This window comes from Cricetulus griseus, chromosome 7 (genome assembly GCF_003668045.3).
Source record: "Cricetulus griseus strain 17A/GY chromosome 7, alternate assembly CriGri-PICRH-1.0, whole genome shotgun sequence".
In the NCBI taxonomy this organism is placed as follows: Eukaryota; Metazoa; Chordata; class Mammalia; order Rodentia; family Cricetidae; genus Cricetulus; species Cricetulus griseus.
Genome location: NC_048600.1, coordinates 74,696,406 through 74,724,289, shown reverse-complemented (window position 1 = coordinate 74,724,289; position 27,884 = coordinate 74,696,406). Strand labels below are relative to the sequence as shown.

Below are 27,884 nucleotides of genomic sequence, written 5' to 3'. Positions count from 1 at the left end.
CCCGGCAGGCCTCGCCAGTCCCCGAACTCGCGAGAAGTCTGGGCCCAGCGACGCCTCCAGCTACCGGGGCCGCGGCGGCGCACTTCCCGCAGAGGCCGCGGCCGGGAGGAGGCGCGCGCGGGTTAAAGGGGCGGGGCCGGAGCTGACCCAGCCCGCGGCTCCCGGCCTCCCCGCGTCCTCCCCGCCGGCCGGAGACCTGCGCCACCATGGAGGCCACCGGGGTGCTGCCGTTCGTGCGCGGCGTGGACCTCAGCGGCAACGACTTCAAGGTTAGCAAGGGGGGTTAGTGGGAGGGCGACCCCGAGGCCATCCCTCTGGGCCGCGCCCTCGGCGCTTCCGGGACCGGCGGGCGGGGCGGGCGGGCCTCCGGGAGTCTTCCCGGGCCTGCCCCGCCCGCCGCGGAAGACCGGAGCCGGAGCCGGGGCTGGGGTGGGGGTTACCCGGGCCGCACTGGAGAGGGGCCGCGGGGCGGGCGCCCGAGCCCGTACCACCGGGGAAACACGCCCTAGCCGGCCACCGCCCCACCCTGTGGTCCGGGGCCAGTCACATCTCCTCTTACAGTCCCGGGGTTCCTCTGTCCCAGGGGTTTAGGACCAGCCGGTTCGGAGGCGTGGAATGGAAAGGGATCTGTTAGTATGTAGTGTCTGCAGGTGTGCGAGGTCCTCAGCGGTGTGGTCTGCGCAGCTGCCACACTGATGGGCCAGGGGACCTGCAACCGGCAGCCCAAGTTCTTAGTAGTCAAGAAAGAGGCAGGCTATGGGCGTGGTGGCGCACAATCTTTTAATCCCAACACTTGGGAGGCAGAGGAATTGAGGCCAGCCTGATCTACGAAGAGTTCCAGGACAGCCATAGCTACACAGGAAAACCCTGTTTTGAAAATAATAATAATAATAATAACAATAATGAGACAGGCTGATACCAGGCCCAGGGGAGAGGAAAGCTGGACTGGAGGGGCAGCTCAGAGGCCTGGCATCCCTTTAGATATCGAGTTGGGGCACTAAAGAGGTGGGGTGGGTCCTCCTGGGTTTGTCTGCACGTGGACACACAGTTGACTTTGTACACAGTTGTCACTGCTTATTCCTGTCCACATTCCCACCATCCTCACCTGGGGGTCTCTGTGGCTGGAGGAGGAGGAGACAATAACAAAAGGCAATTAAACTTCATGCTGCTCAGATGTCAAAATGGCCAGGGTTAGCCGCTGAGTGCTTTAATCCCAGCACTCAGGAGGCAGAGGCAGGCGGTTCTCTGACTTCAAGGACCACCAGGGTTACACAGAGAAACTCCTTCTCAGGAAACCAAAAGAGAAAGAAATGGCCAAGGTGGTACTAAAGTGGGCATTACATATGAGGGATGAATGGAGAGATTGTGCCAGGAATGGTGGGGAGCTGGGCCCTTAGTACAGTCTGGGGAGTGTTGGGGAATCTCACTGCAGACAACCCAAACTGGAACACCAGGCAAGGCAATGTGAGTGCTGCTAACCACAGTGGAGGGCTGGGTTTTGCTTGAAACACACGATGTTTGTGTGGCCTCCCAGGGACACAGACTCCAGCAGGAGAGAAAGATTTGGGTATGTTTGTCCTTCGGGGCTTTCATTAGTGTCATTTTGTGAGTAAGAAGTCGAAACACAAAGTGAAGAGGCTAAGGGTTGACTCTGGCCTCTAGACTCCATGAGGACCACAGTAGGTGTTGGGAGCCGGGGCACCCATCTCCCTCACGTCCTCACTCTGACTGCTCCCACCAGGGTGGCTACTTCCCTGAGAATGTTAAAGCTATGACCAGTCTGCGATGGCTAAAGCTGAACCGCACAGGCCTCTGCTACCTGCCTGAAGAACTAGGGGCTCTGCAGAAGCTGGTAAGGGCACTGGGCAGCTGGGAGGGGGCTCCTGTCACTGGGACTGGGCCAGGTGGGCACACCCTGCCAAAATGATTAGTCACATAGAGAGAAAACAGGCAAAGCTGATGATGGAGTAGGAGTGTGTACCTGACCTGGTAGGTACACAAGGAAGGTGAGGGTGTAAAAGAGAGGGAACTATTGAGATGGCCTTTCTAGATGGTGCAGTTACAGGGCAGACAAGGGCTGCACATCTGAGGTCCCCACCTCAGCCTCTGATTCTTGTCCTGTCCAGGAGCACCTGTCTGTGAGCCACAACAACCTGACTACATTGCATGGGGAGCTGTCCAGTCTACCTTCACTTCGGGTGAGTGTTGGCCACTACAGACAGTTGTGAGCACAGCCATTGCAGGTAGAACATGGTGCTAGTCCATGTTTGTTTGTCATGTGCCTCTGACATCTAGCACACAGGTAAAGACCCTTGGCCACACAAGCAGGTGACTTTTCAGAAGTCACTCCCAGACAGCAGTGTAGCTGGTATGACTGAGCCTGGAAGATGGCCTGAAAATCAGACCCCTGCCAGCCCTGTCTTTTCAGGGCCAGAAACCCTAGATGTTCAGGGGCCAGGCTCTGGACCTGGACTTCCTGACTGTAAACCAGAGCCTTGCCACTTACTTGCTGTCTTAGTTACTTTCCTATCACTGTGACAAAGCACAGGACCAAGGCAGCTTATAAAAGAAAGCATTTCATTTGGGAGCTCCCAACTCCATGGATTAGAGTGCATGACCGTCAAGGCGGGGAGCAAGGCAGCAGGCAGGTATGGTGCTGAGCAATAGCTGAAAGCTCACATGTTGAGACAACCACGAAGCAGAGACGGTGAACTGGAATGGTGTGGGCTTTTGAAACCTCAAAGCCTGCCCCCAGTATTACACCTCCTCTAACAAGACCACACCTCCTAATGCTTCCCAAAGAGTTCCACCAACTAGAGACCAAGCATTCAAGTATATAAGCCTATGGAGACGATTCTCATCCACACTACTACACTGGCTAAGTAGCTTTGGACAAGTCTTCTCTTTACTCCAGCAGGTGGGGTGCATATAGGAAAACAGCTGATGTGGCTCTGGCTGCATTAGACATTGAGACTCAGAAACAGCAGTGAACACCACTGTCTCCATTTCTGCTCAAACTTCTACAATCTATGAAGTGAGGCTTCAGGGGTACACAGTGATGAAGTGACTTATCTAGTATCACATAACAGGGGAGTTAGCTGACTTGCACCAATCTGTCAAGGCCATGACTAGCCTGCAGTGACTGCATTGAGCTGCGCATGTGCACATGTGTGCATGTAGGCATCCACACATACACATAAAAGGAAAAGAACATTCTTCTGAGCCAGTGGCACAGAAACTATAATCCCAGCTATGAGAAGCTAAAGTAGATAAAATCGAAAGTACAAGCCCTCCTGGGCTACAGAGTGAGTTCAAGCTCCTCTGGACAAGCCAAGGAAACATTGACTCAAAAAATAAAAAGTGGCTGGGCGGTGGTAGTACACACTTTTAATCCCAGCAGTCTGGATGGAGGCAGAGGCAGGCAGATCTCTGTGAGATCGAGGCCAGCTTGGTATACAGAGCGAGTGCCAGGATAGGCTCCAAAGCTACACAGAGAAACCCTGTCTCAAAACAAAACAAAAAAAAGTGGGTTTGCACGCCTTTAATCCCAGCACTGGGGAGGCAGAGGCAGAAGGATCTCTGGCCAGCCTGGTCTACAGAGCTAGTTCTAGGACAGCTAGAGTTACATAGTGAGACCCTATCTCTGGAGGGAAAAAAAGGTGGGGACGCAGTTCAGTGACAGTGTCACATGCAAAGCCCTGGGCTTTCATCCCAGTACCACAACTCTGAGGGCCACTGTGGGGCTCTGGGGCACACTGGCATTGGGTTTTTAAGTTTGAATAGACATACACCAGAAGGCTAGAATGAGCCCACCAGATGGACTGTATGAGCAAAGGTCAGAGGTAGGAGAGTCCTCAGGCCTGGCTGCCTCCAGTTTCTGCAGAAGCTCCTCATCTGGCCTGTGTTTTTCCCCAAGGGCAGAGAGTAAGGATCACAAATTCTTTCCTTATACACCTAGGCCATTGTAGCTCGGGCCAACAGCCTGAAGAACTCTGGAGTCCCCGATGATATCTTCAAGCTGGATGATCTCTCGGTTCTGGTCAGTGGTTACCTGCCTATCTGGCCCCTAGGATGCCCAGTCACTCAGTCCTTACTCCTGACAGCAATCTCTGGGGCCATCATCATCCCTTAAATACACAGTGCTGGGCCAACATCACTCATGGAATCCGTTCCCTAACTCGCCCCCTTCCACTCTGGGTCTGCTTCCCTCTGTCCCTGAATGCTCACCACTTCCTGTTCAGTGTTCTGCCAGATTCCTAAGTATGGCAGAAGCATGAGGTGGGCCACCCTGGCCTGACCTTGCCCCTGCTCCCTAGGACTTGAGTCATAACCAGTTGACAGAATGCCCACGGGAGCTGGAGAATGCCAAGAACATGCTGGTGCTCAACCTCAGCCATAACAGGTGCTGGGGAGATGGGGCTGCACGGGTGGGCAGTGCAGAGCCAGGTGAGATGGAGTGCTGACTTCCAGCCTTTCCCTCTGCACTACAGCATCGACTCCATCCCCAACCAGCTGTTCATCAACCTTACCGACTTGCTGTACCTGGACCTCAGTGAGAACCGCTTAGAGAGCCTTCCACCTCAAATGCGCCGCCTCGTGCACCTTCAGACACTGGTGCTGAATGGAAACCCGCTGCTGCATGCACAGCTCCGGTAGGTGCCTTGCTTCTCCTTGCGTCCCAGGGGTCCTGGCCCTCCCCACCCGAGGCCTCAGGCCTCAGCGCTGGCTTGTGCTTGCTGAACGTCAGGCCCTTCTCCCTACCCCATCGCCAGCTACACCCCTTGAATGGATTTGTCTTAGGGTGACCACTTCTTTCCTCACAGGCAGCTCCCAGCCATGATGGCCCTACAGACCCTGCACCTGAGGAATACTCAACGCACCCAGAGCAACCTCCCCACCAGCCTGGAGGGCCTGAGCAACCTTTCAGGTCTGGACTGTCTGGGAGCCCCTAAGTTTTCACCCGTTTGAGCTTGTCTGCTTCCTTGGGAATGCAGGGGTAGAGTCCTGCCTCTTCAATCCCATCTCACAGATACGTTAGGTTACTGTGAAAATGCTTTTTAGATAGGGCCTTGCTGTGTGACTCTGGCTGCCTGGTCTGGCTGGTGCTCACTGTGTAGACAGGTTGGCCTTGAATTCATAGCAGTCTCCCTCTCTTAGCCTCTCAATTTCTGGGATTACAGTTCTACACACCATGGTCAATTTACACTGACTGGGTTTCTGTCGCTAGACCACCTGCTATGAGGGAGTTTCTGAAACATAGAAACTAAAGGTCAAAGAGGCTTGCCTAAGACCACACAACCTGGTGGTCTTAGGGATTCACAGTGAGCCTTGCTTCTGGTGGCTACTGTGTGGATCCTAATTGATGCTCCCTCCAATGCTCCAGATGTGGACCTGTCATGCAACGACTTGACAAGGGTGCCAGAGTGTCTGTACACCCTCCCCAACCTGCACCGCCTCAACCTCAGTAGCAACCAGATTGCAGAGCTGTCCCTGTGCATTGACCAGTGGGTTCACCTGGAGACCTTGAATCTGTCTCGTAACCAGCTCACCTCCCTGCCTGTGAGCCTGTGCCTGGGACATGAGTGGGCTGGGCGGGAGTGCTGGGCTCTGCCCTAACTGATGCTCTGCCCCTCCAGTCAGCCATTTGCAAGCTGACCAAACTGAAGAAGCTGTACCTGAACTCCAACAAGCTGGACTTCGACGGGCTACCTTCTGGCATTGGCAAGCTCAGCAGCCTGGAGGAATTTATGGCAGCTAACAACAACCTGGAGCTGATTCCTGAGAGTCTCTGCAGGTGCTGGGCAGGTTGGGCCGGGGTGGGAGCTCGTGATCTGCCTGCATCCTGCTAATGACTGGTTAGCGTTCAGGGTTGAGGCCCCATCCCATTCCACACCCATTGTAGGTTTCCCATGGCACCTTTTAGGAGTATAATATTAGGGTCTAAGTCGGAAGGGGTCCAGCACCATGTAAGTGTGTGCCTTCTGTCTTCTTCTGAAAAATCAGACCCTCATGTGAATCATGTGGATCCCTTGCTCTGAGACAAAGAATTGAGAAGACACCCTTCCTCTGGCCCCAGTTGTAACACCATATCCCCTAAGCTCTGGCTGGCCCTGTCTTTACAGGTGCCCAAAGCTGAAGAAACTCGTCCTGAACAAGAACCGCCTGGTGACCCTCCCAGAGGCCATCCACTTCCTGACAGAGATTGAGGTCAGGCAGTGGGGACAACAGAGATGGAGCTCACTGTGTAGATCAGGCTTCCCTGGGACTCCAGAGAACCTCCTGTCCTTGCCTCCTGAGCAGTGGGATTAAAGGAGAGATGGCTCAGAGGTTAAGACCACTGGCTGTTCTTCCAGAGGTCCTGAGTTCAAATCCCATCACCCACATGGTGAATCACAACCTTCTATAATGAGATCTGGTGCCCTCTTCTGGCTTGTAGGCATACATGCAGAAAGAACACTGTATACATAATTAAATCTTTTGGGGGGGGGCGGGGAGCAGAGGATGTGCCTTTGTCTTGGAGTGAGAGAGAGACCTAGCAATAGTCTTCTAGTGTCAATGCCCTGGTGCCACTGGGGACAGCATCTTCTCTCAGCACACTGTAGTGTCACTGAAGCCCCATAGGCAGCTGCAGGGTGGCCAGGGTAAGAACTTAGTTCCTGGTCCCAGCTACAGACCAGTTAGAGGCCAGGTATGATGTGGGTTGGAGGTAAGCGCCCAGCCCAGCATCATCTCTGCTCACCTAACAGGTCCTGGACGTTCGAGAAAACCCCAGCCTGGTAATGCCACCCAAGCCTGCTGACCGAACTGCCGAGTGGTACAACATTGACTTCTCACTACAGAACCAGCTGAGGCTGGCTGGTGCCTCCCCTGCCACAGTGGCTGCTGCAGCGGCTGGTGAGTAGGATGTGATCTGGCGTGGGAACAAGGGTACTTCTCTGGGCCTCTGCTTACCCATTTGCAAGGGCTCAGATACTTACACCTTCCATAAGTAGGGAGTGGGTCCAAGGACCCCTTGGCTCGAAAGATGCGGCTACGGAGGCGCAAGGACTCAGCCCAGGATGACCAGGCCAAGCAAGTTCTAAAGGGCATGTCAGATGTTGCCCAGGAGAAAAACAAAAAACAAGAGGTAAGTCAGCTCAGGGCTAGGGCTGGGCAGGTCTGGACTCTGCTCAAGAGGAAGAGGGGCCCTGGGCAGAGAGAATTCCTAGCACTGAGGTCCTGTGTTGATGGCAAGTCTTAGTGTTTCAGTAGAGTCAAGTATTGCTCCTGTGTTCCCAGGAAAGCGTAGATGCCCGAGGACCTGTGGGGAAGGTGAGGCGCTGGGACCAGGGCCTGGAAAAGCCTCGCCTTGACTACTCAGAGTTCTTCACGGAGGATGTGGGCCAGCTGCCGGGTTTGACCATCTGGCAAATTGAGAACTTTGTGCCTGTGCTGGTGGAGGAAGCCTTCCATGGCAAATTCTACGAAGCTGACTGCTACATTGTACTCAAGGTAGGGCTGGCTCCTAGTGTTCTGCATGGTGTGGCTCAGTGAGATCAGGGGGCAGGTGGGCAGGCTGCGTTTTATAGTTAGGCAGTGGTTGCCACATGCATTTCCAGGGGCTGGGAAACCATGAAGCCCATGAAGTCTCTCATAGCTGATGGCCTTGGTCTCCTCAGACCTTCCTGGATGACAGTGGCTCCCTGAACTGGGAGATCTACTACTGGATTGGTGGGGAAGCCACGCTTGACAAGAAAGCCTGTTCTGCCATCCATGCAGTCAATCTGCGCAACTACCTGGGTGCCGAGTGCCGTACTTTGCGAGAGGAGATGGGCGATGAGAGCGAGGAGTTCCTGCAGGTGCAGCCAGCACACACACACACACACACACACACACACACACACACACACACACACACAACACACACACACACACACACACACACACACACACACACACACACACACACACACACACACACACACACACACACACACACTCAGGCCTTATGTACAGAGGTGGGGCAGGGACTTGAGGCCAAAGGTCCTCAAGAAACTGCAGACAGCAAGGGGAGGTCTGGGGAGCCTGAAATCCATGGCCAAAGAAGGGGGGTTGGCAGACTAGCATGGGAGCTGGTGGACAGGATGAGGAGAGTAGCTGAGAAATGGGCTGGAACCTACAGCTGTTGAGGCTAAGCGTAGGGCCAGGCCTAAGAAAAAATGCAAAGCTAGTTGGCCTTCCCCCTACTGCCAGCTGGGTTCCCTTTAGAGATGGCATGTAGCTGGAGAGTTTACCGCAGGCCGCCCAGGTTTGCTAGCTCCCATAAACACGTCTCAGACTGTCCACCCTCTGTACATGTGCAGCCCTGTTCTCCAGCACATGTACCCCATCCTAATCACTGTGGGTTTGTACCCACACTCCAGCTGGGTAAACTCTGCCAAGCATGACAGGTAGTTGATAAGGGCGGGGAACAACTCAGTGATGAAGAACCATACTCACACAATAGGTGTTTGACAATGACATCTCCTACATCGAAGGCGGAACAGCCAGTGGCTTCTATACTGTGGAAGATACACACTATGTCACCAGGTAAGCATGTAGAGATGAGGGCATTGGCCTGGACTGCTGGGAATGGGTGGAGGAAAGGGTGGCCTTTGGTGCCCACATCACGTCATTCTTGCCCTGCCCCCCAGGATGTACCGTGTATATGGGAAAAAGAACATCAAGTTGGAGCCTGTGCCCCTCAAGGGGGCCTCACTGGATCCAAGGTGAGCACAGATAGGAGAGGAAGTGGGGGTGCTTGCCCTTAGTTGCCTTCCCACCTATGAGGAAGCAATCTTAACTTCCCCTCAGAGCTTGGAAGAAAAGCTGAGGTCCACCCAAAAAGGGCCATAGGTGGGGCTATCACCTTTTGTGTCAGTGACAGGGAGTTACATTACAGCTCTTGTATCCTACCCAGATTTGTGTTCCTCCTGGACCGAGGACTGGACATCTATGTGTGGCGGGGGGCCCAGGCTACGCTGAGCAACACCACCAAGGCCAGGTAAGTGAGTCTTACGGATGCTCTGGGCAAAGGAAGGCATCCCTAAGAGCAACATCACCTTGCTGAAGGCTTTGCATCTGTCCTCAGGCTCTTTGCAGAGAAAATTAACAAGAATGAGCGGAAAGGGAAGGCAGAAATCACACTCGTGGTGCAGGGCCAAGAGCCCCCAGAGTTCTGGGAGGTACTGGGGGGGGAGCCCTCTGAGATCAAGAAGCATGTGCCTGATGACTTTTGGCCACCCCAGCCCAAGCTGTACAAGGTGAGTCGGTGCTGGGATGCAGAGTAAACCTGACTTCAGTGCATTGGTTGTGCTGTGGGCTTTGGGAGAAGAGGACAAGGAGCTCAGTCTGGAAGCCAGCTAGCTGTGAGGATGAAGCTGGCATGCACTTCTGGAAGGTAGGCCAGAAGCTCCTGGGTACCAGAGCTGAGAATTTGGCCTTAGTTTTGTGAATGGCAGGAGCCTAAGGTTCTTTTTTGGGGGGTGGGGTGGGGGAGGGTTCAAGACAGGGTTTCTCTGTGGCTCTTTTTGGAGGCTGTTCTAGAACTAGCTCTTGTAGACCAGGCTGACCTCGAACACAGAGATGGCCTGCCTCTGCCTCCCAAGTGCTGGGATTAAAGGTGTGCACCACCACCGCCCAGCAAGACTAAGGTTCTTATGAGCAGGAAAGAGATGAGTTAAGAAATTAGAAACAGCCAGGTGGTGGTGGCACATGCCTTTGATCCTGGCACATAGGAGGCAGAGGCAGGTGGATCTCTGTGAGTTCGAAGCCAGCCTGGTCTTCAGGGCAAGTTCCAGGACAGGCTCCAAAGCTACACAGAGAAACCCTGTCTCGAAAAACCAAAAAGGAAGGAAGGAAGATTGGCAACAATAGTAAGGACCTAGATTAGGCAAGTAAGGAAAACATGTATTTAAAAGCCAGGCAATGGTGGCACACACCTTTTATCCCAGCACTTGAGAGGCAGAGACAAGCAGATCTCTGTGAGTTTGAGGCCAACCTAGTCTACAAATTGAGTTCCAGGACAGCTAGGGCCGTTACATAGAGAAACCCTGTCTCAAAAAGAAAAAAAAAAAAAAAAAAAAACCAACAAGCCCTTCAAGGGCTGCAGAGATGGCCTAGTGGCTAAAAGCACTTGTACTTCCAAAGGACCTGGGTTCAAGTCCCAGGACCCCACATGGCAGCTCTGGTTATAGGAGATTCAATATGCCTTCTGGCCTCCCTCCATAAGCACCAAGGATATATGCAATGCACATATATACAGGCACAATATGCCTACTTAAAAATAGTAATAAAGTTAAATGCCCTTCCACTGGCTTGGAATAGGACTCTATAGTAGAGCACTTGCCTGGTGTAGGCAAAACCCTACAACTGCTCCCTGCACTAGGAAAAAAGCCCAATGAACACTAGACCCATTGCTAGGAGCTCTTTAAAATGTAGTTCAGTTTGAAGGGAAGCAAGTCCAAATAGCAAGGTGGGGAGCCAGGCCCCAAATCAGAGCAAATGTGGTGGGGTCTGCTATACCTATCTCCTTCTCCTCCCAGGTGGGCCTGGGCCTGGGCTACTTGGAGCTTCCCCAGATCAACTACAAGCTGTCAGTGGAACATAAAAAACGGCCCAAGGTGGAACTAATGCCAGGAATGAGACTGGTGAGTTGGTAGGAGGCGTGCACGGGTTCTGTCTCCTATGTTGGCCAGGTGTTGACCTCCAGCCCCTTGTCCTACAGCTGCAGAGCCTGCTGGACACACGATGTGTGTACATCCTGGACTGCTGGTCTGATGTATTCATCTGGCTTGGCCGCAAGTCCCCAAGACTAGTGCGTGCTGCTGCACTCAAACTAGGTCAGGAGCTGTGTGGGATGCTGCACCGGCCACGCCATGCAGTGGTCAGCCGCAGCCTGGAAGGCACCGAGGCTCAGGTATACCCCCACACCCAGAGGCTTGCTTTCCATTGCACACTCTGCTGGCCTACTGGCACTACTGTGCTGCAAAGGTGGGTCCAAATCCACCTTGTTTGCAGAACCATCCACTCTGTAGCCTGTCTCCACTTCTTTTGCTAGGCTCCACCTTTCCAGGCTGTTTCCAGCTCTTGTTTAGACCCCACCCAGTTGACCTCTGACCAGCTTTTCCAAACCTTGCTTGAATCCCTCAGCCCCAACCTTAACTTTGCAGTACCTCTCCCCAGTTATGGCATTATACCATTCTCCACAGGTGTTCAAGGCTAAGTTCAAAAATTGGGACGATGTGTTGACAGTAGACTACACTCGAAATGCAGAGGCTGTGCTGCAGGGCCAGGGGCTCTCTGGGAAAGTAAAGCGTGACACTGAGAAGAAAGACCAGATGAAGGCTGACCTCACTGCACTCTTCCTGCCACGGCAGCCACCAATGGCACTGGCTGAGGTGGGATGGAGCCTTTGTGAGGGGGAGGTGTGAGGGGTAAGGGGGCTTTGCTCAGCATGGTGTTGAGACCTCACCTGGGGATGGGGTGACAGGCAGAGCAACTGATGGAGGAATGGAATGAGGACCTGGATGGCATGGAAGGCTTCGTATTGGAGGGCAGGAAGTTCACTCGACTGCCGGAGGAAGAGTTTGGCCACTTCTACACACAGGACTGCTATGTCTTCCTCTGCAGGTGCCATAATAATACTTTACCCTCTTGTCCTCTTCCCTATGCAACCCCTGCTCACCATTGTCTAAATCACAGGTACTGGGTGCCTGTGGAGTATGAGGAGGAAGAGAAGACGGAAGTCAAGGAGGGGAAGGCCTCGGTCCAGGGCACAGAAGGGGAGGAAGCAGAAGCTGAGGCAGAGGAGAAGCAGCCAGAGGAAGATTTTCAGTGCATCGTTTACTTCTGGCAGGGCCGGGAGGCCTCTAACATGGGCTGGCTCACCTTCACCTTCAGTCTTCAGAAGAAGTTTGAGAGCCTATTCCCTGGCAAGCTGGAGGTATGCCCTCCTACAAGCCCTGAGCTGTGCCCCATAGCCTATGGTTGGGATGGTAGTGTGATCAAACCAGACCTGAGGAGGCTTGACCCTTGAAAGGTAGGTAGGGTTTAGGAAACTACCCAGCACTTCCGATCCCCAGGTAGTACGTATGACACAGCAGCAGGAGAACCCCAAGTTCCTGTCCCATTTCAAAAGAAAGTTCATCATCCACCGGGGCAAGAGGAAGGCGGGCCAGGGTACTCTTCAGCCGAGCCTCTATCAGATCCGCACCAATGGCAGTGCCCTCTGCACCCGGTAGGTACCTAGAATGGGGAAAGGGCAGGATTCCATGATGGGGGTAACATTGCTGACCACCCCCTATTCCCTAGGTGCATCCAGATCAACACAGACTCCAGCCTTCTCAACTCTGAGTTCTGCTTCATCCTCAAGGTGAGGCTGTGGGCAGGACAGCAGAGCAGGGTGGTGGGCAAGAAATAATCTAGACCTAACCCAAGCCCTATGTACACCACAGGTCCCCTTTGAAAGTGAGGACAACCAAGGCATTGTGTATGCCTGGGTGGGCCGGGCATCAGACCCTGATGAAGCCAAGCTGGCAGAAGACATCCTCAACAGCATGTTTGATGCTTCCTACAGCAAACAGGTAACAGAGGTGGGGGCAGGCAGGAAGATGAGAGCAGAGGACAGTCCTGGCTAACACCCTTCTCCACAGGTCATCAATGAAGGTGAGGAGCCAGAGAACTTCTTCTGGGTAGGCATTGGTGCACAGAAACCCTATGATGATGATGCAGAGTACATGAAGCACACAAGGCTCTTCAGGTGAGTGCCCTGACCCCTCCTCTAGCTTCTTTAGTGCTGACACTTGCTTACCTTCACCTTAACCATTGCCCTTCAGGTGTTCCAATGAGAAGGGCTACTTCGCAGTGACTGAGAAATGCTCTGACTTTTGCCAAGATGACCTGGCAGATGATGACATCATGTTGCTAGACAATGGCCAGGAAGTAAGACATTCCCCCACCTCAGACCCTGCCCATTGGGTAAGGAGTTGTAGATGGAAACAGACGGTCCAGAGGGAAGCATTCCCACCAGCCGCATGCGGAGCACTTGAGTAGCATATACAAAGACCCCAGGTTCAGTTTTTAGCACTGTAAAACACCAAAAAGGCCAAGACACCCATGTGACCATTTCCTCCACTGTATCCTCAGGTCTACATGTGGGTTGGGACCCAGACAAGTCAAGTGGAGATCAAACTGAGTCTGAAGGCCTGCCAGGTAAGAAAGGGACAGCACTAAAGCCAGCCCATGACTTCAGGAACCACCTGCCCCCTCCCTCATCCTGGGCAGTCCAGCAGGACTCGGAGGACTACCTGGGCCCACTGTTTTCCTTACCAGGTATACATCCAGCACACACGCTCTAAAGAACATGAGCGGCCACGCCGCCTGCGCCTGGTCCGCAAAGGCAATGAACAGCGGGCTTTTACCCGCTGCTTCCATGCCTGGAGCACCTTCCGCCAAGCCCCAGCCTAAGCAGTTATCTATGACCTGAGACTCCAGTGAGGAAGAAGAGGCCTCCCAGCACATGTTTCAGCTACCCACCACTCTTGCCCACATCCTGCAAGCCCCACCAGCGTGTCCACATGTGTGCAGCAGACGTAGTTTAAAAGATATTAAATGCTTTTATTTTCAATATTAAAAAATCAGTACTTTTAATATTAAAACTAATTTTTAAAAAAAGACAGAAAGCCCAAGGTGGAGTCTACAGGGAAGCCCATCCTCACCACCCCACACACATGCACACACCCAACTGACTCCAGTTACGGTGCCTCGCAATTTCCAGTCACATGAGCATACACACAGGCCAGAAGCAAGTACCAAAACTGCTTTAGAAATTACTGGCCAGCGTAGTCCAGGCATTAGAAAAATACTCTGCTTGAGGAGAAATAAAGGACAGTATGGAGTGCAAGACAGAGGATCCTGGCACACTCCCTCCAGCTGACCTTCAAGCTGGGGGTGTCTTTAGGGCCCAGCATCAGTGAGACTGGATCCCACAGGTTAACAAGTGTGGGTTCAATGTTAAGGAGCTAGGCAAGGTGACAGTGAGCTGGGATAAGCAGATGGTGATGGCTAGGGAGAGCAAACCCAGGCCATACCAATCTGTGCAGGGCGGGCAGGCAGGCCCTTTAATGACAGCCTGAGGAAGGGCTTGCTGGGGATCTAGGAGGGAACCAAGTAACAGGATAGGAGTAGTATCTATGCCCAATGTAGGTTGCAGAGGCACTAGCTACCAAGGTCCAGATAGCTCCAGGTTCCAGCTAGGTTGGGTCCATAGCAGGATATGGTAGGCACATAAGCTCCATGTGCTGGCTCAACAGGCAGGACCTACCACCCTCAGTGACTGTCCTGTGAAATGGGCTCACTGAACAGGATGAGCCTCAATTCCTACACCCAGACTCAGAGGTGGCCCTCTAAATGTTCAAGACCTTGAGTCTTGACAGGACAGCCCCTTTCTAGCACTAAACTATGATGATCATAACTGTGGGTCCCCTAAGCTTCTGACAGCTAAGGGAAGGCAGCTAGGCTTCCAGGAATGACACCATTATAGAGGCCTGCCAGGGTCCCAGCTGGAGCAAGGGATGGCAGCTGCTGCGTGGTAAGGCCTGGCTGCCTCACAGCACCTCATTTAATCAGAAGGGTGTAGGCCCGGGCTTCATCTGCTTCCAGGTTCCGAAGGTTCTTCTCAGAGTCCTCAGGAGAGCTGGGGAGGGGCAGTAGTCAGAAGGGCTGGGGTGGGAAGACCCCTAGCTGCCCTGGGGATGGAGGCTTGGGAAAGAGCAGCTGGCCTCACCCCAGGAAATCCTTTACATATTCCACTGTGACATCCCCTGTGGTGTCCAACGTGGTATCCCCACTAGTAGCTGAGTCAATGGACACAGGTGAGAGTGTGGCCTCGGGTAGCTCTGTGATGTCTGTTGGAAGAAGCGCTCTTCAGTATCTACTCTCTGCCATCTAGAGACCAGCCCACAGCTAGACATGGCGTGTGCAAACACAGGCACTCTTGCCTTTCTTCTGGCAGCTTCCAGCCCTGGCTCAGTAGCACTGAGCTTATGACTTGACCTCTCATCCCTCAGGTACCTTCAAGCCAATGCCTGCCCCAACCCTGTGACCTCTCACCAGCTCGCTTGCTGTGGATAGAGTTAGGGCTTCCTTCACAGCTCTCTGGGGCCAGGGTGATGTTTCTGGTCCCATTGGCCTGGCTCAGCTTGGGTGACTCTTGAGGCCTATGGCTACAGAAATAGATGGAGTGTGATGGGGACTATTACAGTATGCTACCGTCCATCTCCAAACCAGGAACAGGGATTAACACCAAAGAGTGCAGAACCCAAGATGGATAAGGGGCCCGCTCCTCACACACCTGGGTTGGGTGGCATTTCGGGGGCAGCTGATATCTAGAGAGCAGAGGGGCTCTGTGATATTGCGAGCACTCAGGGAGAAGCGCTCAAATTCCGATGGAGAAATCAGGTAAAAGCCTGTCAACAAGAGAAAAAAGAGCATGTAAGGACTGTTCCCACTCCAGCCCTTGGCCAACACCTCAGCAGATAAGCAGAGACCATGCTTTCTGCTGTTCCCAACCACCCGTCCCACCTCACCCTGGCCATGGCGTGTGAAGACACAGGAAGCGATGCCACTGATGTCTTCCTTCCGGATACAGGAGTAGTGCACCTGAGGCCTCAGGCCAGGCACAGAAAAAACATGGACATCGCCCAAGTTGGTGAGGCAGGCAAGGCAGGTCTCAGCATAGTCCTCAGATATCACGCTGGCAAATGTAGCCAGGGCTACCTTCCGCACACGACAGCCTTCATGGGCTGTCAGCTTGAATTTGGTCTTAGCACTCACCTTGGGTAGTGTGAACACCTGGTGACAGATAGCCTATGAGTTAGGCCCAGCCTTGTCCTACTCACTTCTCTCTTAGCGGCAGACCCCAACTGGCCCTGTAGGCCCCAACCCAACCATGCATGTCAAAATGACACCCACTGAACCAGCCCTCCCCATTTATAGACTCAGCCCAGGCTTCATGGCATACCTCATCTCTACCCACAGCCAGATTAACTAGATATCATAAGTCTGTGGGGACTGGATTCAAGGGATTTCCATAAGACTCTTGGAGAAGGCTGTGAGGTGCAAGGCCTTAGGGGAACTGGGAGGCTTAGGGGGAACCTAGGTCCTTCAGGGGCCTCTACTGGCTGAAGGCTGCTTGATGGCATAGAAAGGATTTAGATCTCAGAAAGTAGGGGAAATGGGCAAAGCAGGGGTTTTTAAAGGGTCCAAGATCCTGGATGACCTCCATCACCCATGGAAACTCACTTTGAACTGTTCCTCAGATGCAATGAGCACAGCGTGTCCACCTTGCATGTCAGGGGCCTGTGCCAAGTCCCGAGAAGCTTCATAGGGCTCAGGCAGTGGACGGCCACGACCATCCAACACAGCAATGGCCACCACAGGTGCCCGGTGCATCAGCTGTACCTCTTTGCCCAGTACAGCCTCCACTGCCTGCTCAGACCGCTTTTCGCCACCTGCTGTGGCTGCTGGAACCTCCAGCGCATAGGCAAATACGGAGCCTGAGTTCGTCCCTGCCCACATGGTGGGCCCATGGTGGGTTGCTGAGGGAGACAGGTAGACAGGTACAGTGAGGAGGATGTTCTGAGGAACCCCATTCCTCACAGACCCTTCTTTCTCACCTGCACCTTCATTTCCTAACTAGTTGTAGGGATTAGATCTCAGAAATCCAGGCTCCCTCCTGTCTTATACCTGCTGTGTGGCCTCAACCCACTTGTGTCTGAGACTAACAGCAGCCCTGATCCAGAGGCATGAGCCACCTTGAGGACATGTGCAAGGTGGGTATCAGCCACAAACCGGTCCTTGATACCACCAAGCCTTCAAGCTGCACCCTCAACTCATTCCAGGAAACACAGCTCCCTCCTGCAAAGCTGGGCATGGCAGCACACTCCTTTAATCCCAGCACTCAAGAGGCAGAGACAGATCTCTGTGAGTTGAGGCCAGCCTGATCTACATAGCATGTTCCAGGCAGTCAGGACTATGTGGTGAGACCCTATCTAAAAAAACAAAGATACAAGAGTAAAGTATAAGCCAGGCATGGTGGCACACATCTTTAATCCCTGCAGAGGCAGATGGATCTCTATGAGTTCATGGGCAGCCTGGTCTACAAAGCAAGTTCTGAAAAAGCCAGGATTGTTACACATAAAATGTGGATAGGGCACACAATGGCAGCAGATACCTGGGGGTGGCAGCTGAAGTAAGAGTATGTGACCATATAGTATTTGTGTTTCAAACTACCAATATACCTAAGGCACAGAGGGGACGTTCTATCAGAGTCAATGACAAGTCCCTGCCTGATCTGCCCCGACAGCTCCACTACCTGCCCTCCCTAGGGCCTTGGCCACCCTGGCCCTCACTGCCTACCTCACCATGGCTCCTTTGCTTCTTGTTCAACTCTACAAGGCTCGAAGCCTTGCAGCCCACTCAGCAAACCCTGAAAATATGTCCCCCCTTTGGGCTCTACGGGTGGCCAAGATATCCCAAAGTACAACTCAGCACACAGCAGGTGCTCAGAACACCACCTCTCCTAACAGTAGAAAGCCATCGAGCCTCTCCATCCCGTCCCTACCCTGGCCTCACCATCTCGAAGGAATGTGTCAGCAAAGTAGAGGCAGCGTACAACACCAGAAAGGGAGTCATCAGCAGATCGAGGCTCGATGCGGCGCTGCACAGGTGTCATCTCCACGTCGTGGGGGCAGGTCTGCTCTGCCAGCTGTGCATTGGCCTCCTGCAACTGGTAGAGCCAGAGGATCTTAGATGTGCTCTTCCAAGAGCCCTTTCTGCCCAGTACCAGAAGACATCACCATCCAAGCCCCTGCTTCCCAGTTAATTACCAGGGGAACAAGGCAACTGAGCAAACCTGAGGGTGTGAACCTGGCAACATGGCAGCCAGTCCCAGCTCACCTTGCTATTGGCAGTAGTAGCCCGTTTTTTGCCTGAGACACGGCTCTTACGAATACGCCGGAATGACTGTCGCAGTGACTTCTTGAGAGATTTCACCCGTGACAGTGGCCCCTCCATGGCCAAAGAGTCATTGGGGTGAAGGGTACACCTGAGGATGACAGGGCCAGCTGTGCTATGGAGGTACACTGCACTCCTGCTAGCCTGAAGCCAGGCTATCAGAGTCCAGGTCAGGGAACCAGAGCATCTTGGTGCTAGGACCTATGGGCCCAGCAGCTGGAGGGCCTGACCAGTTCTCTCGACGATGAAGAAATTATAAGGGCTTTCCCAACCAAACTGCCTTTGCCACACCAATCTCTGAAAGGAAACTGAATCCCCGATCATCTTAACAGGACCTTTGCTGCCCAACTGCTCACCTCATACCACATACCTGGCCAGCACAGGGCTCTTGCGCTGGTAGTCAAAAAGCCCAAAGCCATGACTGGTACCAAAGGCCACAAGGCTCCACTCAGCATGGAGAGTGACAGCAGTGACAGCAGCAGGTGGCAGGCACTGCACCAGCATGCGAGGCTGGAATCCCGCAGGCCAAGGCAACACCCCCGTGTGCGGGCTCAGGCGTTCATGGCCCTTCCATGTGAAGCCCTCACGATCCTGAAGGAGATCCACACTGGCCACACTGACAGCCTGCTCTGCCGGTGTGTCACTGAGCTCCAGCACCAGCACCTGCACCATAACATCAGAGGACTCAGATGAAGAGGGGCATTCTGGACCTCTCAGACATTGCCAGAACGGTTTATAATGTCTTCATTCACCTACTCAGCTGGTACCCTGAGTGTCTTCCACTAAGCACACACTAGGCATCCATACACACACAGTCAAGCACTGAAGGTTATCTGTGACTAAGAATATGTCTCACACCATATTCCTGTTCCCAGTCCCAAGCCTCTATGGTTTCCCCACCCCTACTCAAGTGGTAGCACCCATACTTTCATGGGTCCTCACCCCGGCCACTCTGACCTGGTGCTCCATTCCCACTCTGACCTACGGCCCATGTTGGTTTCTCTACTTCTCCACCCACCCTTCAGGGCTACCTCCTGCAGAAAGCCTCCCAGGAGCCACACCTGGGGACACCAAGCCCACCTGGCCTGCAGTGCCAGCCACCACCATCTGGGCTGTGTACTTGCAAAGTGCAACCTTCTGTATTCCTAGCCGAGGGTCATCACTGTAGGGATCAAAGCAGCCCACCTGAGGGGACAAGATGGGAATGATGATACCGGGCAGAACTATGTTAGGTTCAAAGGCCAGGCCTGCGGGAGAGGGAGGAGAGGTACCTTGCGGAAGGGCGGCCAGTCATCCTCCACAGCCTGGGCCAGGCTGTCAGCATGTTCACAGTCCGTCTGGAAGAGGCCAGCTGTGCTCAGTTTGTAGAGTGGCCTTAGTGCCACACCAGAGGCATCCCAGAACCGCACGGTGCCATCCTCATGGCTGTAGAGAGGGTGGCTGTCAGAGCCCCCCTGGGAACTCCACACCCTCTCAATTATTCTTCCAGTGGCCACTATAGGTACCTACTGCATATGCTAAACACTAACTGGAATTGTACTGCACTCAGCAGCAAGCACCTGCTACACAGTACCAATAGGTACTCAAGGCCTACTGCACGTCAGGCTGCACTCACCACGTGCCACAAGCCCTCTGATCAGGTTAGAGGGTAAAGGAATAACCACCTTGATAATTAGGAGATGACAGAGGGGAGTAATGGGCACCCAGAAATCACAGCATGAACCCTCGGAAGATCAAGAGGCTCAAGAGGGTCTTCCAGGTGAAGCAGCAGGAAGGCTGGGTGGCAAAGGTGGGGGAAGCAGAGAGGGGGAGAGTAGACAAAACTAGAGTACAACCTTGGGACACAGCTGCAGAGCCAGCCCCAGTGGGATCCCAAGACAGTGAGACACTCAGGTAGTTCAGACCCTCCGATATCCCTGAGGCCATAGCAGGCTCTCAAAAGGAAAGGGCAAGTTGCCTTGAGAGGCCTGAGGGTCCCAACACAGGCAGGAGGGAGGGGCAGGGCAGTTAGTGAGACCTGAGTCATCAGTGCCCAGACCTAGCCTGGCTCTCCAGCACCTGACTGGAAGAGTCACCATAGGCCAACCCAGATTTTCCAGTCCATGGCAAGCCAGATGGGTGGAGCCTGGGCTGTGCTGGAACTCAGTCCCAGGCCAAGAGGAAGTGCAGGCTAAGGCTTTGAGCCAGAATCTAGCTAGGGAGGCTTCCTTACAGGAACAACCTGGATTTGCCAGGACTAGAACTGAGTCACCAAATGCTTCAGTACCCAAACAACCTGCGACATCCAAGAAGCAAATAAGGCCTCATAGGTGCAGGACCTTGTCTGCCACCCACATCCCACACCTACCCAGTCAGTAGCAGCCCACGCTGTGAAGGTTCCTGGGCCAAGTTCCGGCCCCCAGTAATGGGCCAGCTCTAAGAAACAACAAAGATGGGAGCTCAAAGTTAAGATGATGGTCTCCATCTCATTCTGGTCATATGCCTACACATTCCCATCTCCAATCTAGGCTAGACACTGCCCTCTACCAGAAACAGCCCTCACCCCACCACACCCACACTCACCAAGGCACTGGAGGCAGGCTGCGGGCTCTGTCGCTCACCGGCACTTACAATGCGGGCCCACAGTTTGCTGGGAACATTGGCAACATGGGCAGAGCAAGTGATAGCCGATGAATGCAGAGGGGCCAGGTAAGGGGCAGGCACAGCTGGCCAGCCTGGTGTCTGCAGGTCCAGCACCACCAGCTCCTCCTCCAGAAGCACAGCTAGGGCCTGGGGGTTGTCAAATTCTGTGGAATTGGGCGAGTGAGCTCAACTTGAAGCAACAATGGGACAGCTAGGATGAGGGAGGTGGAATACATACCATCCTCTGGCTGTGTGCTGTGCACTGTGAAGAAGTCAATGACACGGGAGGTGAAGTCCAGGGTCACCAGTGTCTCTGCTCGCAGTACACTCACACAGTGGCGATCACCATAGCTGGCTCGGGGCATGCCACCACTGAAGATGATAAAGTGGTCTCTGCAAAGGGAGAGATTCCATGTGAACCAGGAGCCCCTAGAGAACCAGGTACACGCTGGATAACCCAGTAAGGGCTGCACCCCTATATACCCAGAGCCTAATCCTCTAGGCCCCAGACAGACAAGCCCCCTCCCATACTGCCCCCTCTACCTACCCTGACTCACAGCTCCGCCACAGAATCTTGTTGATGGCCTTGCAGGGGAAGGGGCCTGGGGGTGGGGAGAGTGTCAGACCTCCCATTCCTCTTCCATGTGCCTCACCCCAAGGTATGGCCCAGACCCAGCATTACCCCCCGAGTCTCCTGTAGGTTTGGCTAGGCAGTACTCTCGTCAAGGCCAGACAGCCCTTCAGTCCCCAGCTCAAGCCTCCCCAGTGCTCACCATAGGGTGTGGTCACTACAGTGGGCTGCAGCGTTGGGGGGCTGCCAGTGTCGGTGGACCAGATGGCATAGCTGCCATCACTGTGTGAGCTGATAACGGTGCTGCCACCACGCCCCCAACACAGGCTCTCCAGCTGCTACGGATGAGGATAGGATGGCATGAGCCAACAGGTGTGGACGAGGGCCCAGAATGAGGAGCATGCAGACCTCTCTTGCTTACCTGGTTACCCAGGAAAATGTGGTCCACACGCTGTGTGGCCTGGCTCCAGATGACCAGTAAGCCCCGACTGTAGCCTATGAGGATTTTGGTGGGGTCTTGCAGATGTCCCTGGAGTGACTCCACAGGGCCCAGAGCCTTCCCACACCGGTAGTCATCCGGCACACTGCAGAGAGTGCCCCAGAGTCAGAAGAACTTCCCAGAAATGGGAAGCTCCTCCTGCCTGCTGCTCACCTGCTGCTCACCTGCGCAGAACCTCATCTGGGCTGAGAGTCTGCCCCTCAAGCAGTGTCAAGGTGGCAACATCCAGGAAAAAAATGCTGCCACTCTCGGTTCCCAGAGCCACTATGCTGCCGGCTACCAGTAGGACCACAGTGACACGGGTAAGACTGGCAGGGGCACTAAAGAAAAAGAGGGAAAGAGAGTAAGAAGGCAGAATGGGCTGGGCCCTTGCTGAGGCCTCTTGTGCCCCTCTGGACTCACAGGGGCTCAAATAGTCCCTGCCTTCAGTGACTGGGACAGTCCAGGAACTGTAGGCCAGGTCCTTTACCTGGGAAGCCTGGCCTGCTGTGTATACTAGGGTATCCTAGTGCCTCACCAAGCCCATCCTGGAGAAACCTCCCTACTAGCAACCTGCTGTGTGCCAATGTACCAATAGCCCTTCTCCCATGCCAACTCAAGAAGCCAGGAGGAAGGCCAGACATGGTGGCACACACCTGTAATCCCACACTTGGGAGACTAAGGCTGGAGGACCACTGAAAATTCAGAGCTAGCCTGAGACTTTGCTGATATTACCTTGGCACAGAACTGTTCCAAACCCCTAGAGAGCACAGTGCCATGCTGCAGGTTTAAGGAGTTGGGTTATAACATATGTATTCATTGGGACCCCCAAACTAGAGGTTCCCACAGCAGGAAGCACAGACTCTGCCTACTGGCCTCAGACTTAGCTAGCCATACCTCTAACCCTAACTTCAAAGGACACCACTGTTAAGCAGGGCTCTACCCAGGCAGGGCTCCACACACCCCACCTTGAACTGTAGCCTGTCTCTGCCCTGCCTCAGCAGAGCAGGCTCACAGGCCCTCTCCAATACCCTGTCCAGTGGCTAGCCCCAGTCTGGTCTTCCAGTACCTGGCATTGTCAAAACTGGGCCGGCTGGGTGGCTGGAAGCTGAGCCCTTCCTCCAGGTGGGCACAGCCATTATGATGGATGATCTCCCACAGATGCAGGCTGCTGTCATCTAGCAGGGTCAGGAGGCGGCCCTAATGGGAGGGGGGAACAAAGACCAAAATGGGGCTGGTCTGGAGGGGAGGAGGGGATGGGGATGGGGATCACCTGGTGCTGGTGAAGGAGGGCAGATGTTCACCTGACCCGGCAGGAAATGCATCTGGGTGACGGTGGCTGTATCCCGATGAAGACCTGTAAACTCCACTCCAGGTGCGCCATAGCTGAGGTGACGTGTCAGGGACAAACACATGCAGACCAAGCCAGGGCAGTTCAGAGGGTCCTTTCCCAAGACCTCTCCATCCATGACTCTAGAGGCTCCTGATGAGGCCCCTTCCTGAAACAACTCTGCTCCTGTACCCTCAAGTTACCCAGACTCCACACAGCCCCCCAGTTCAGGTGCTACTGTCCATCATTCTAGCCCTCATCTATACAGTAGGCTAATGACTCAAATGCAGAAAGTTGGTGTGGATGGAGTAAGAATAAAAACCTGCTCAGCACGGCGACTCCAGCATGGTACCCATGTGGTCTCTGATGCATCTGCATGGACCAAGTACCTTGCAATAGAGGTTAAACAGGCCTAGCCAGAACACAGTAGCACCAGATCAAGCCAACTCCAGCTGTGGGCAAGAACCCCAGGTTCCCTCCAGAGCAGGCAGCCGACAGCTTCCACTGCCCACTCTACAGATAAACACACAGACTAGAAGACAGGTGACCTGCTTGAACAAGTGCCCTGAGACCTAGCAACTCCAGGATTGATGGTGGCCAACAAAGCCTGAAGGGGCCAAAGAGGGCTAAGAGATGGGTCAGTAACGTTGTCCTAGTGACCAGCCAGGAGCTGTTGCCTGGATATTGAGCTGGGACTCCCTGCTGAGCCTGGCAAGGATGACAAAGAGAGGGCAGGGGCAGCTGGCAGGAAGCAGGGTTTCCCAGGAGATGGGGCCTGCCCTGCAGAGGGAAGGGATGCTTCAGAAACCAAGGGTGACCACTTTTTAGCCTCAGTTTCCCAACCTCAGGGGCTCAAGGCTGTGGGAACTTAAAGGAAAGAGGGAAGAGAAGGGGCCTCCCCCCTGCACTAGCACAAGGAGCTAAGTCCCACAAGGACAGCTCCAAGCACCTGGCAGTGAAGACCGTGGACAACCCAAACGCAGACACCTCCAACGTGGTACAACGCTGCAGCAATGCGAGAGTAATGGCAGCACAGCACCCACAAGGGCTTGGAGTGACACGCTGGGTGGATACCTGGTCACTGTCCCGACACACATCCAATGGCCCACAATAGAGGGGCGGACATCCCCATCCAGCCACATTCTCTAACACAGGCTATCAGCTCATAAACCATGGTCCATTCCCACCCCAACTTGTCTAGTGCCCTTAGCTCTGGGTAAGGAAAGGGAGGGTGGGCTCCTTTACCAAGAAACATTTTTGTCAGACTCTGCACCTCAGTTTTCTTGAAGGCAGGTTAGGATGGTATTTCCAGGGCTGGTAAGAAGACATTCAGGAGCCTGCTGCCCCACCCCCACCCTGGATTGCAGAAAAATGCCTGCTTTGTACCATTTATTCAGTCCATTGTATGGCAGCAGGGTCCAGATGGGGGCAGTGTTTCACTCTCCATGCTGAGCCTGGCACTGCCTTCACTCCCTGGGTTGAACACATGAATCTTCATATTTCTGTGTGTGTATCTATGTGTGTGTACATGCTCACCCTTTCATCAAGGCCCACAAGGACACCAGTGGTCACTGCAAACTGACTGACCCCTCCAATCACCCACCTCCCAACAAAAAGACCCTCTGAGTCATCACAGGGACGCTGGCACAGCCAACCTCTTCAGGGGACCCAACAAGCACCATGTCTCCATGAAGCAGCTGCTATGCTAGGATCCCAACATGGAGTGGGTGGCACATGAGAGATCCTCGCAATCCCTGAGCACCACAGTGACAAAGGATACATCTTGACAGCCCCAGACCTGGTGCCGATGGCCATGATGCGAAGCTCAGGGTCAAAGGCCAATGCACTGGGCTGGTTGGGGAAGCCATGCTCCACAGTCTGCAAGGGAGGAGAGGGCTACATGGGCAAAACACTCTGGGACTACTGCTTCCATTTGACCCTGAAGGTACTGTCCATCTCCCCACATGGAGAGAGCCAGAGAATAAGAATCCCAGCGCCATCAGAAGCAGGGATAGCATTCGGGGTCCTGAGCACTGTTGGTATTGATGCTGACGCTTCTCTGCTCTTTGTGAACCAGGTCCAGTGCCCTTCCCTACACACCAAGCTGCAGTATCTACCCCTTCCTGTGATATGCTTTCTCCCACTGGCCCACCAATCACGAATCTCCCACCCATGTAGCTGGGACATGATTACCCTCAAGAGATGTCAGATGTGGTCTGGTAGCACACAGTTATCTTAGCATTTGGAAGGCTGAGGCAGGAAGATCCTGAGCTAGAAGACCGCATAGGCCACACAGTGAGATGCTGTTTCAAAAATAAATACATAAATAAAAGAGGTCATCCACATGGGGGACAGTAATCTGAATAGCTGGTGTGGCAGGGCCTAACTATGCAGTCTTGGGCTGATCATGGTACTCCATCCATCCTGCTTCTACTTGGCAGTGACAGTGAGCCCATCCAAAGAGAGCAGGGCCACCAAGGTCAGGGAATTCCTATTCTCAGGAGCAATGCCATGCCGTGTCCAGATCTGACCTCCTTTAGTTAGCCTCGGACTTACAGTCTAGTGTCCAGGACACACTAGAGCATGGTGGCAGCATGGCAAGTCCCCATACTCCTGAGTAGACACCAGCAGGCTCATTTATGGAAGAGAGGCTAGATCCCTTATGTAGTGTCTGTCCTTTGCATCTCACCTCCGATCAATTCCTGAGTCCTATTGTCTTACCTTAAGACACACAGAAGTCACCTTCTCACACTCTGCTCCAGGCCTACCCACTGCCTGCCTAGACCAGTGCTCACTAAGTCACCTATGAAAACCAGCCAGCCATCCCTACCTCCTCCCTGCTGATCCACAGTGAAAGCCAACTCCTCACCATGTGGCCGCTCTCTGGGCATCTCAGTTCACCTGTTTCCCACTCCAAAGGCCTTTGCTCTTTTGCTACGCAGCAGCGCTTGCCAGGGCTTTGACATCTTCTACACTCCTGCCCCCTCCCCCACCAAACTGTGCTTTACCTGGCACTCCTAAATGGCCAGCTCTAAAAGGCCTCCCTAGCTGGTCCTGCCTGCACCATCATCCCAGGGCCACTTCCCACACCCTCATCACACCATGTTTTATCCACAGCACCGGCCAGTCCTGTGAACTACTATATATTTTACTTTTCTGTTTTGGATCTTTGTTCTCATCCTCTTCCCAATGCATACACCATCCCTTCAATGAAGAGTTGTCTCTTTTGGATTCCACTGTGTCCCTAGCAACACGAGGCAGGAATCCAAATTAAACCAGCTTGAGATGCACATCCTATAGGCAACTCCTGGTCTGAGCTGGGCTTGAACCCAACACCCAGGGTAAAAGTCCATGTTCACCTTTGACCACAACCCCAAACTCAAGAATCTGGGGCCTATTTCCTAGGGATCTCCTAACACCCCCTTTGGCAATCAAATCCTTTCCCCAAGATAACCTCTCTCCTATCTCTGCTGCCCACTCAAATTGTGCCTCACCCTCAACTGCTGCCACTGCAGCGCCAGCCAGGGTGAGCCAAGCTGATTCAGAGCCTCACCCCATCTGTGCAGGTCCCTTATACACCTCCATTCACTGGCTAAGACCTATCCTTCTTCTTGCTCCAAGGGGCTCACTCTCATGGTCACCCCAGCAAAAGCAGAGGCTCACATCTGGGGAGCCTCTCCTCTCCTCTCAGGTCTTTGGTAGGCTCTCAGTTACTGTGTCTGTGAATCCTGGCAGCCCCATCATTGCTGCCTGGGACCGCAACAGGAAAAATTGAGCCATGGCAGCACCTCCCCTGAAACATATCTCCTAAGAGAAGTCCAAGGTCCTTAAGCTCTGCTCAGGACGGTAGAAGCTGCTTCAAAACTCTGGGTCCCTACTCCATTGTCATCACACAACAAGGCAAGAAAAATAAGCGGCCCACTCCTTACTGAACCTCAATTTTTTTCACGTACGTAATGGAAATGAGAAATCAAATCCTCAATGGCAGGGGTACATACGGGCTCTTCGATAAAAGTAACATTCAACCCGAGTCCCATCACTCCAGATCAGAGTTAGCCTTGCAGGGCTCTATATTGTTCAGTGCCGGGAAGGTGAGGAGTGAGGCCTTTCCCGGGGCCCCTTCTGCCTCACATCTTTCCAACTTTAGTAAGGTCAGGCCGGCCTGGTTTCAGGGAGATCCAGAATCCACAAGGAGGAAACTGGCCTCGTTTCATGGCGTGGGGGAAACTGAGGATCTATGGTTTAAAATGCAGCTGGGCACACAGACCAGCACATCTCCTAGACTAGGGACCCCAAGACAGGGTTGAGCCTGGACAGAGGGGTGGAAGCTCCGCACTGGGATTTTTCCAGCCCCACCCCCCACTTCTCCCACTCTTGCCCGCCCAGGAGTTGAAGAAAAACAAAACCTGGCCCTGGGTGCCCCTCGGCCGAGCCGGGCCACATTACCAAAAATGAAAGAAAAGAGGCCAAGAGTAAAAGGCAGATAGGCCAGGGGGACCCCAGTGAGCCCAAGGGGCACCCGGGAGAGACCAGGGGTTCAGAGACCCAGGAGCAGAGAAACAAGAGGAGCCAGAAAGCGCACGGCGCAGCGCGGGGCACAACCTGAGACCCCGACCAGGCACGCCCGAGCAGCGCGGCGCTCCCAGGGCAGAGGCGCCCGACGTGGCCCGCCCTGGCCGCCCCCGCCGCCGCACCTTGTGGAAAGCGAAGAGCTCCTGCTTGAGCTTCTCGCGCTGCGGGTCGGCACTCTGCCGCCGGAACCGAAACTTCATCATCTTGTGCCCGCCGCGCCGCCGCCGCCGCCGCCGCCACCGCCGCGGGATGCGCCCGGCCCCGCCGGTCCTGAGGCG

At 54.0% G+C, this 27,884-nt stretch overlaps 2 protein-coding genes across 4 annotated transcripts; one reads left to right on the top strand and one right to left on the bottom strand.

Moving 5' to 3' along the window:
• The first annotated feature begins 130 nt into the window (after positions 1–130).
• On the top strand, positions 131–13,668 carry Flii (FLII actin remodeling protein). Of its 2 annotated transcripts, none has more exons than XM_027427286.2 (30): positions 131–269; positions 1,742–1,852; positions 2,127–2,198; positions 3,959–4,039; positions 4,317–4,402; positions 4,491–4,652; positions 4,824–4,927; positions 5,384–5,559; positions 5,637–5,794; positions 6,123–6,207; positions 6,747–6,894; positions 6,993–7,126; positions 7,279–7,491; positions 7,659–7,838; positions 8,486–8,568; positions 8,673–8,747; positions 8,939–9,022; positions 9,110–9,281; positions 10,563–10,667; positions 10,745–10,936; positions 11,229–11,417; positions 11,510–11,649; positions 11,722–11,962; positions 12,102–12,256; positions 12,331–12,391; positions 12,474–12,602; positions 12,672–12,778; positions 12,855–12,960; positions 13,165–13,230; positions 13,351–13,668. In XM_027427286.2, the coding sequence occupies exons 1-30, from the start codon at positions 207–209 to the stop codon at positions 13,483–13,485; spliced, it is 3,813 nt and encodes a 1,270-aa protein (XP_027283087.1). In that variant the 5' UTR covers positions 131–206; the 3' UTR covers positions 13,486–13,668. The 2 variants fall into 2 exon arrangements, with proteins under 2 accessions (XP_027283087.1, XP_027283086.1); XM_027427285.1 differs by having other exon boundaries at positions 207–269; positions 6,990–7,126.
• Positions 13,615–27,884, bottom strand: Llgl1 (LLGL scribble cell polarity complex component 1). Of its 2 annotated transcripts, none has more exons than XM_027427288.2 (22): positions 27,729–27,884; positions 24,815–24,912; positions 23,009–23,090; positions 22,774–22,904; positions 21,890–22,045; positions 21,648–21,810; positions 21,429–21,561; positions 21,203–21,257; positions 20,894–21,048; positions 20,596–20,819; positions 20,381–20,448; positions 19,305–19,458; positions 19,114–19,218; positions 18,404–18,696; positions 17,977–18,124; positions 17,653–17,806; positions 16,321–16,616; positions 15,606–15,870; positions 15,371–15,485; positions 15,130–15,242; positions 14,804–14,924; positions 13,615–14,713 (listed from the first exon to the last, which is right to left on the bottom strand). In XM_027427288.2, the coding sequence occupies exons 1-22, from the start codon at positions 27,807–27,809 to the stop codon at positions 14,635–14,637; spliced, it is 3,189 nt and encodes a 1,062-aa protein (XP_027283089.1). In that variant the 5' UTR covers positions 27,810–27,884; the 3' UTR covers positions 13,615–14,634. The 2 variants fall into 2 exon arrangements, with proteins under 2 accessions (XP_027283089.1, XP_027283088.1); XM_027427287.2 differs by having other exon boundaries at positions 21,429–21,564; positions 27,729–27,883.

What these genes read in the sequence shown, in the direction of transcription:
- Llgl1 (XM_027427287.2), bottom strand. Translation starts at nt 27,809, where the DNA reads ATGATGAAGTTTCGGTTCCGGCGGCAGAGTGCCGACCCGCAGCGCGAG. An exon ending in CCAGATGAGGTTCTGCGCAG is followed by an intron (nt 21,811 to 21,889) that starts GTGAGCAGCAGG and finishes CACTCTCTGCAG; the next exon opens with TGTGCCGGATGACTACCGGT. An exon ending in TGACACATTCCTTCGAGATG is followed by an intron (nt 16,617 to 17,652) that starts GTGAGGCCAGGG and finishes TGTCTCCCTCAG; the next exon opens with CAACCCACCATGGGCCCACC.
- Flii (XM_027427285.1), top strand. Translation starts at nt 207, where the DNA reads ATGGAGGCCACCGGGGTGCTGCCGTTCGTGCGCGGCGTGGACCTCAGC. An exon ending in AGAAAAACAAAAAACAAGAG is followed by an intron (nt 7,127 to 7,278) that starts GTAAGTCAGCTC and finishes CTGTGTTCCCAG; the next exon opens with GAAAGCGTAGATGCCCGAGG. An exon ending in TGAGTCTGAAGGCCTGCCAG is followed by an intron (nt 13,231 to 13,350) that starts GTAAGAAAGGGA and finishes TTTCCTTACCAG; the next exon opens with GTATACATCCAGCACACACG.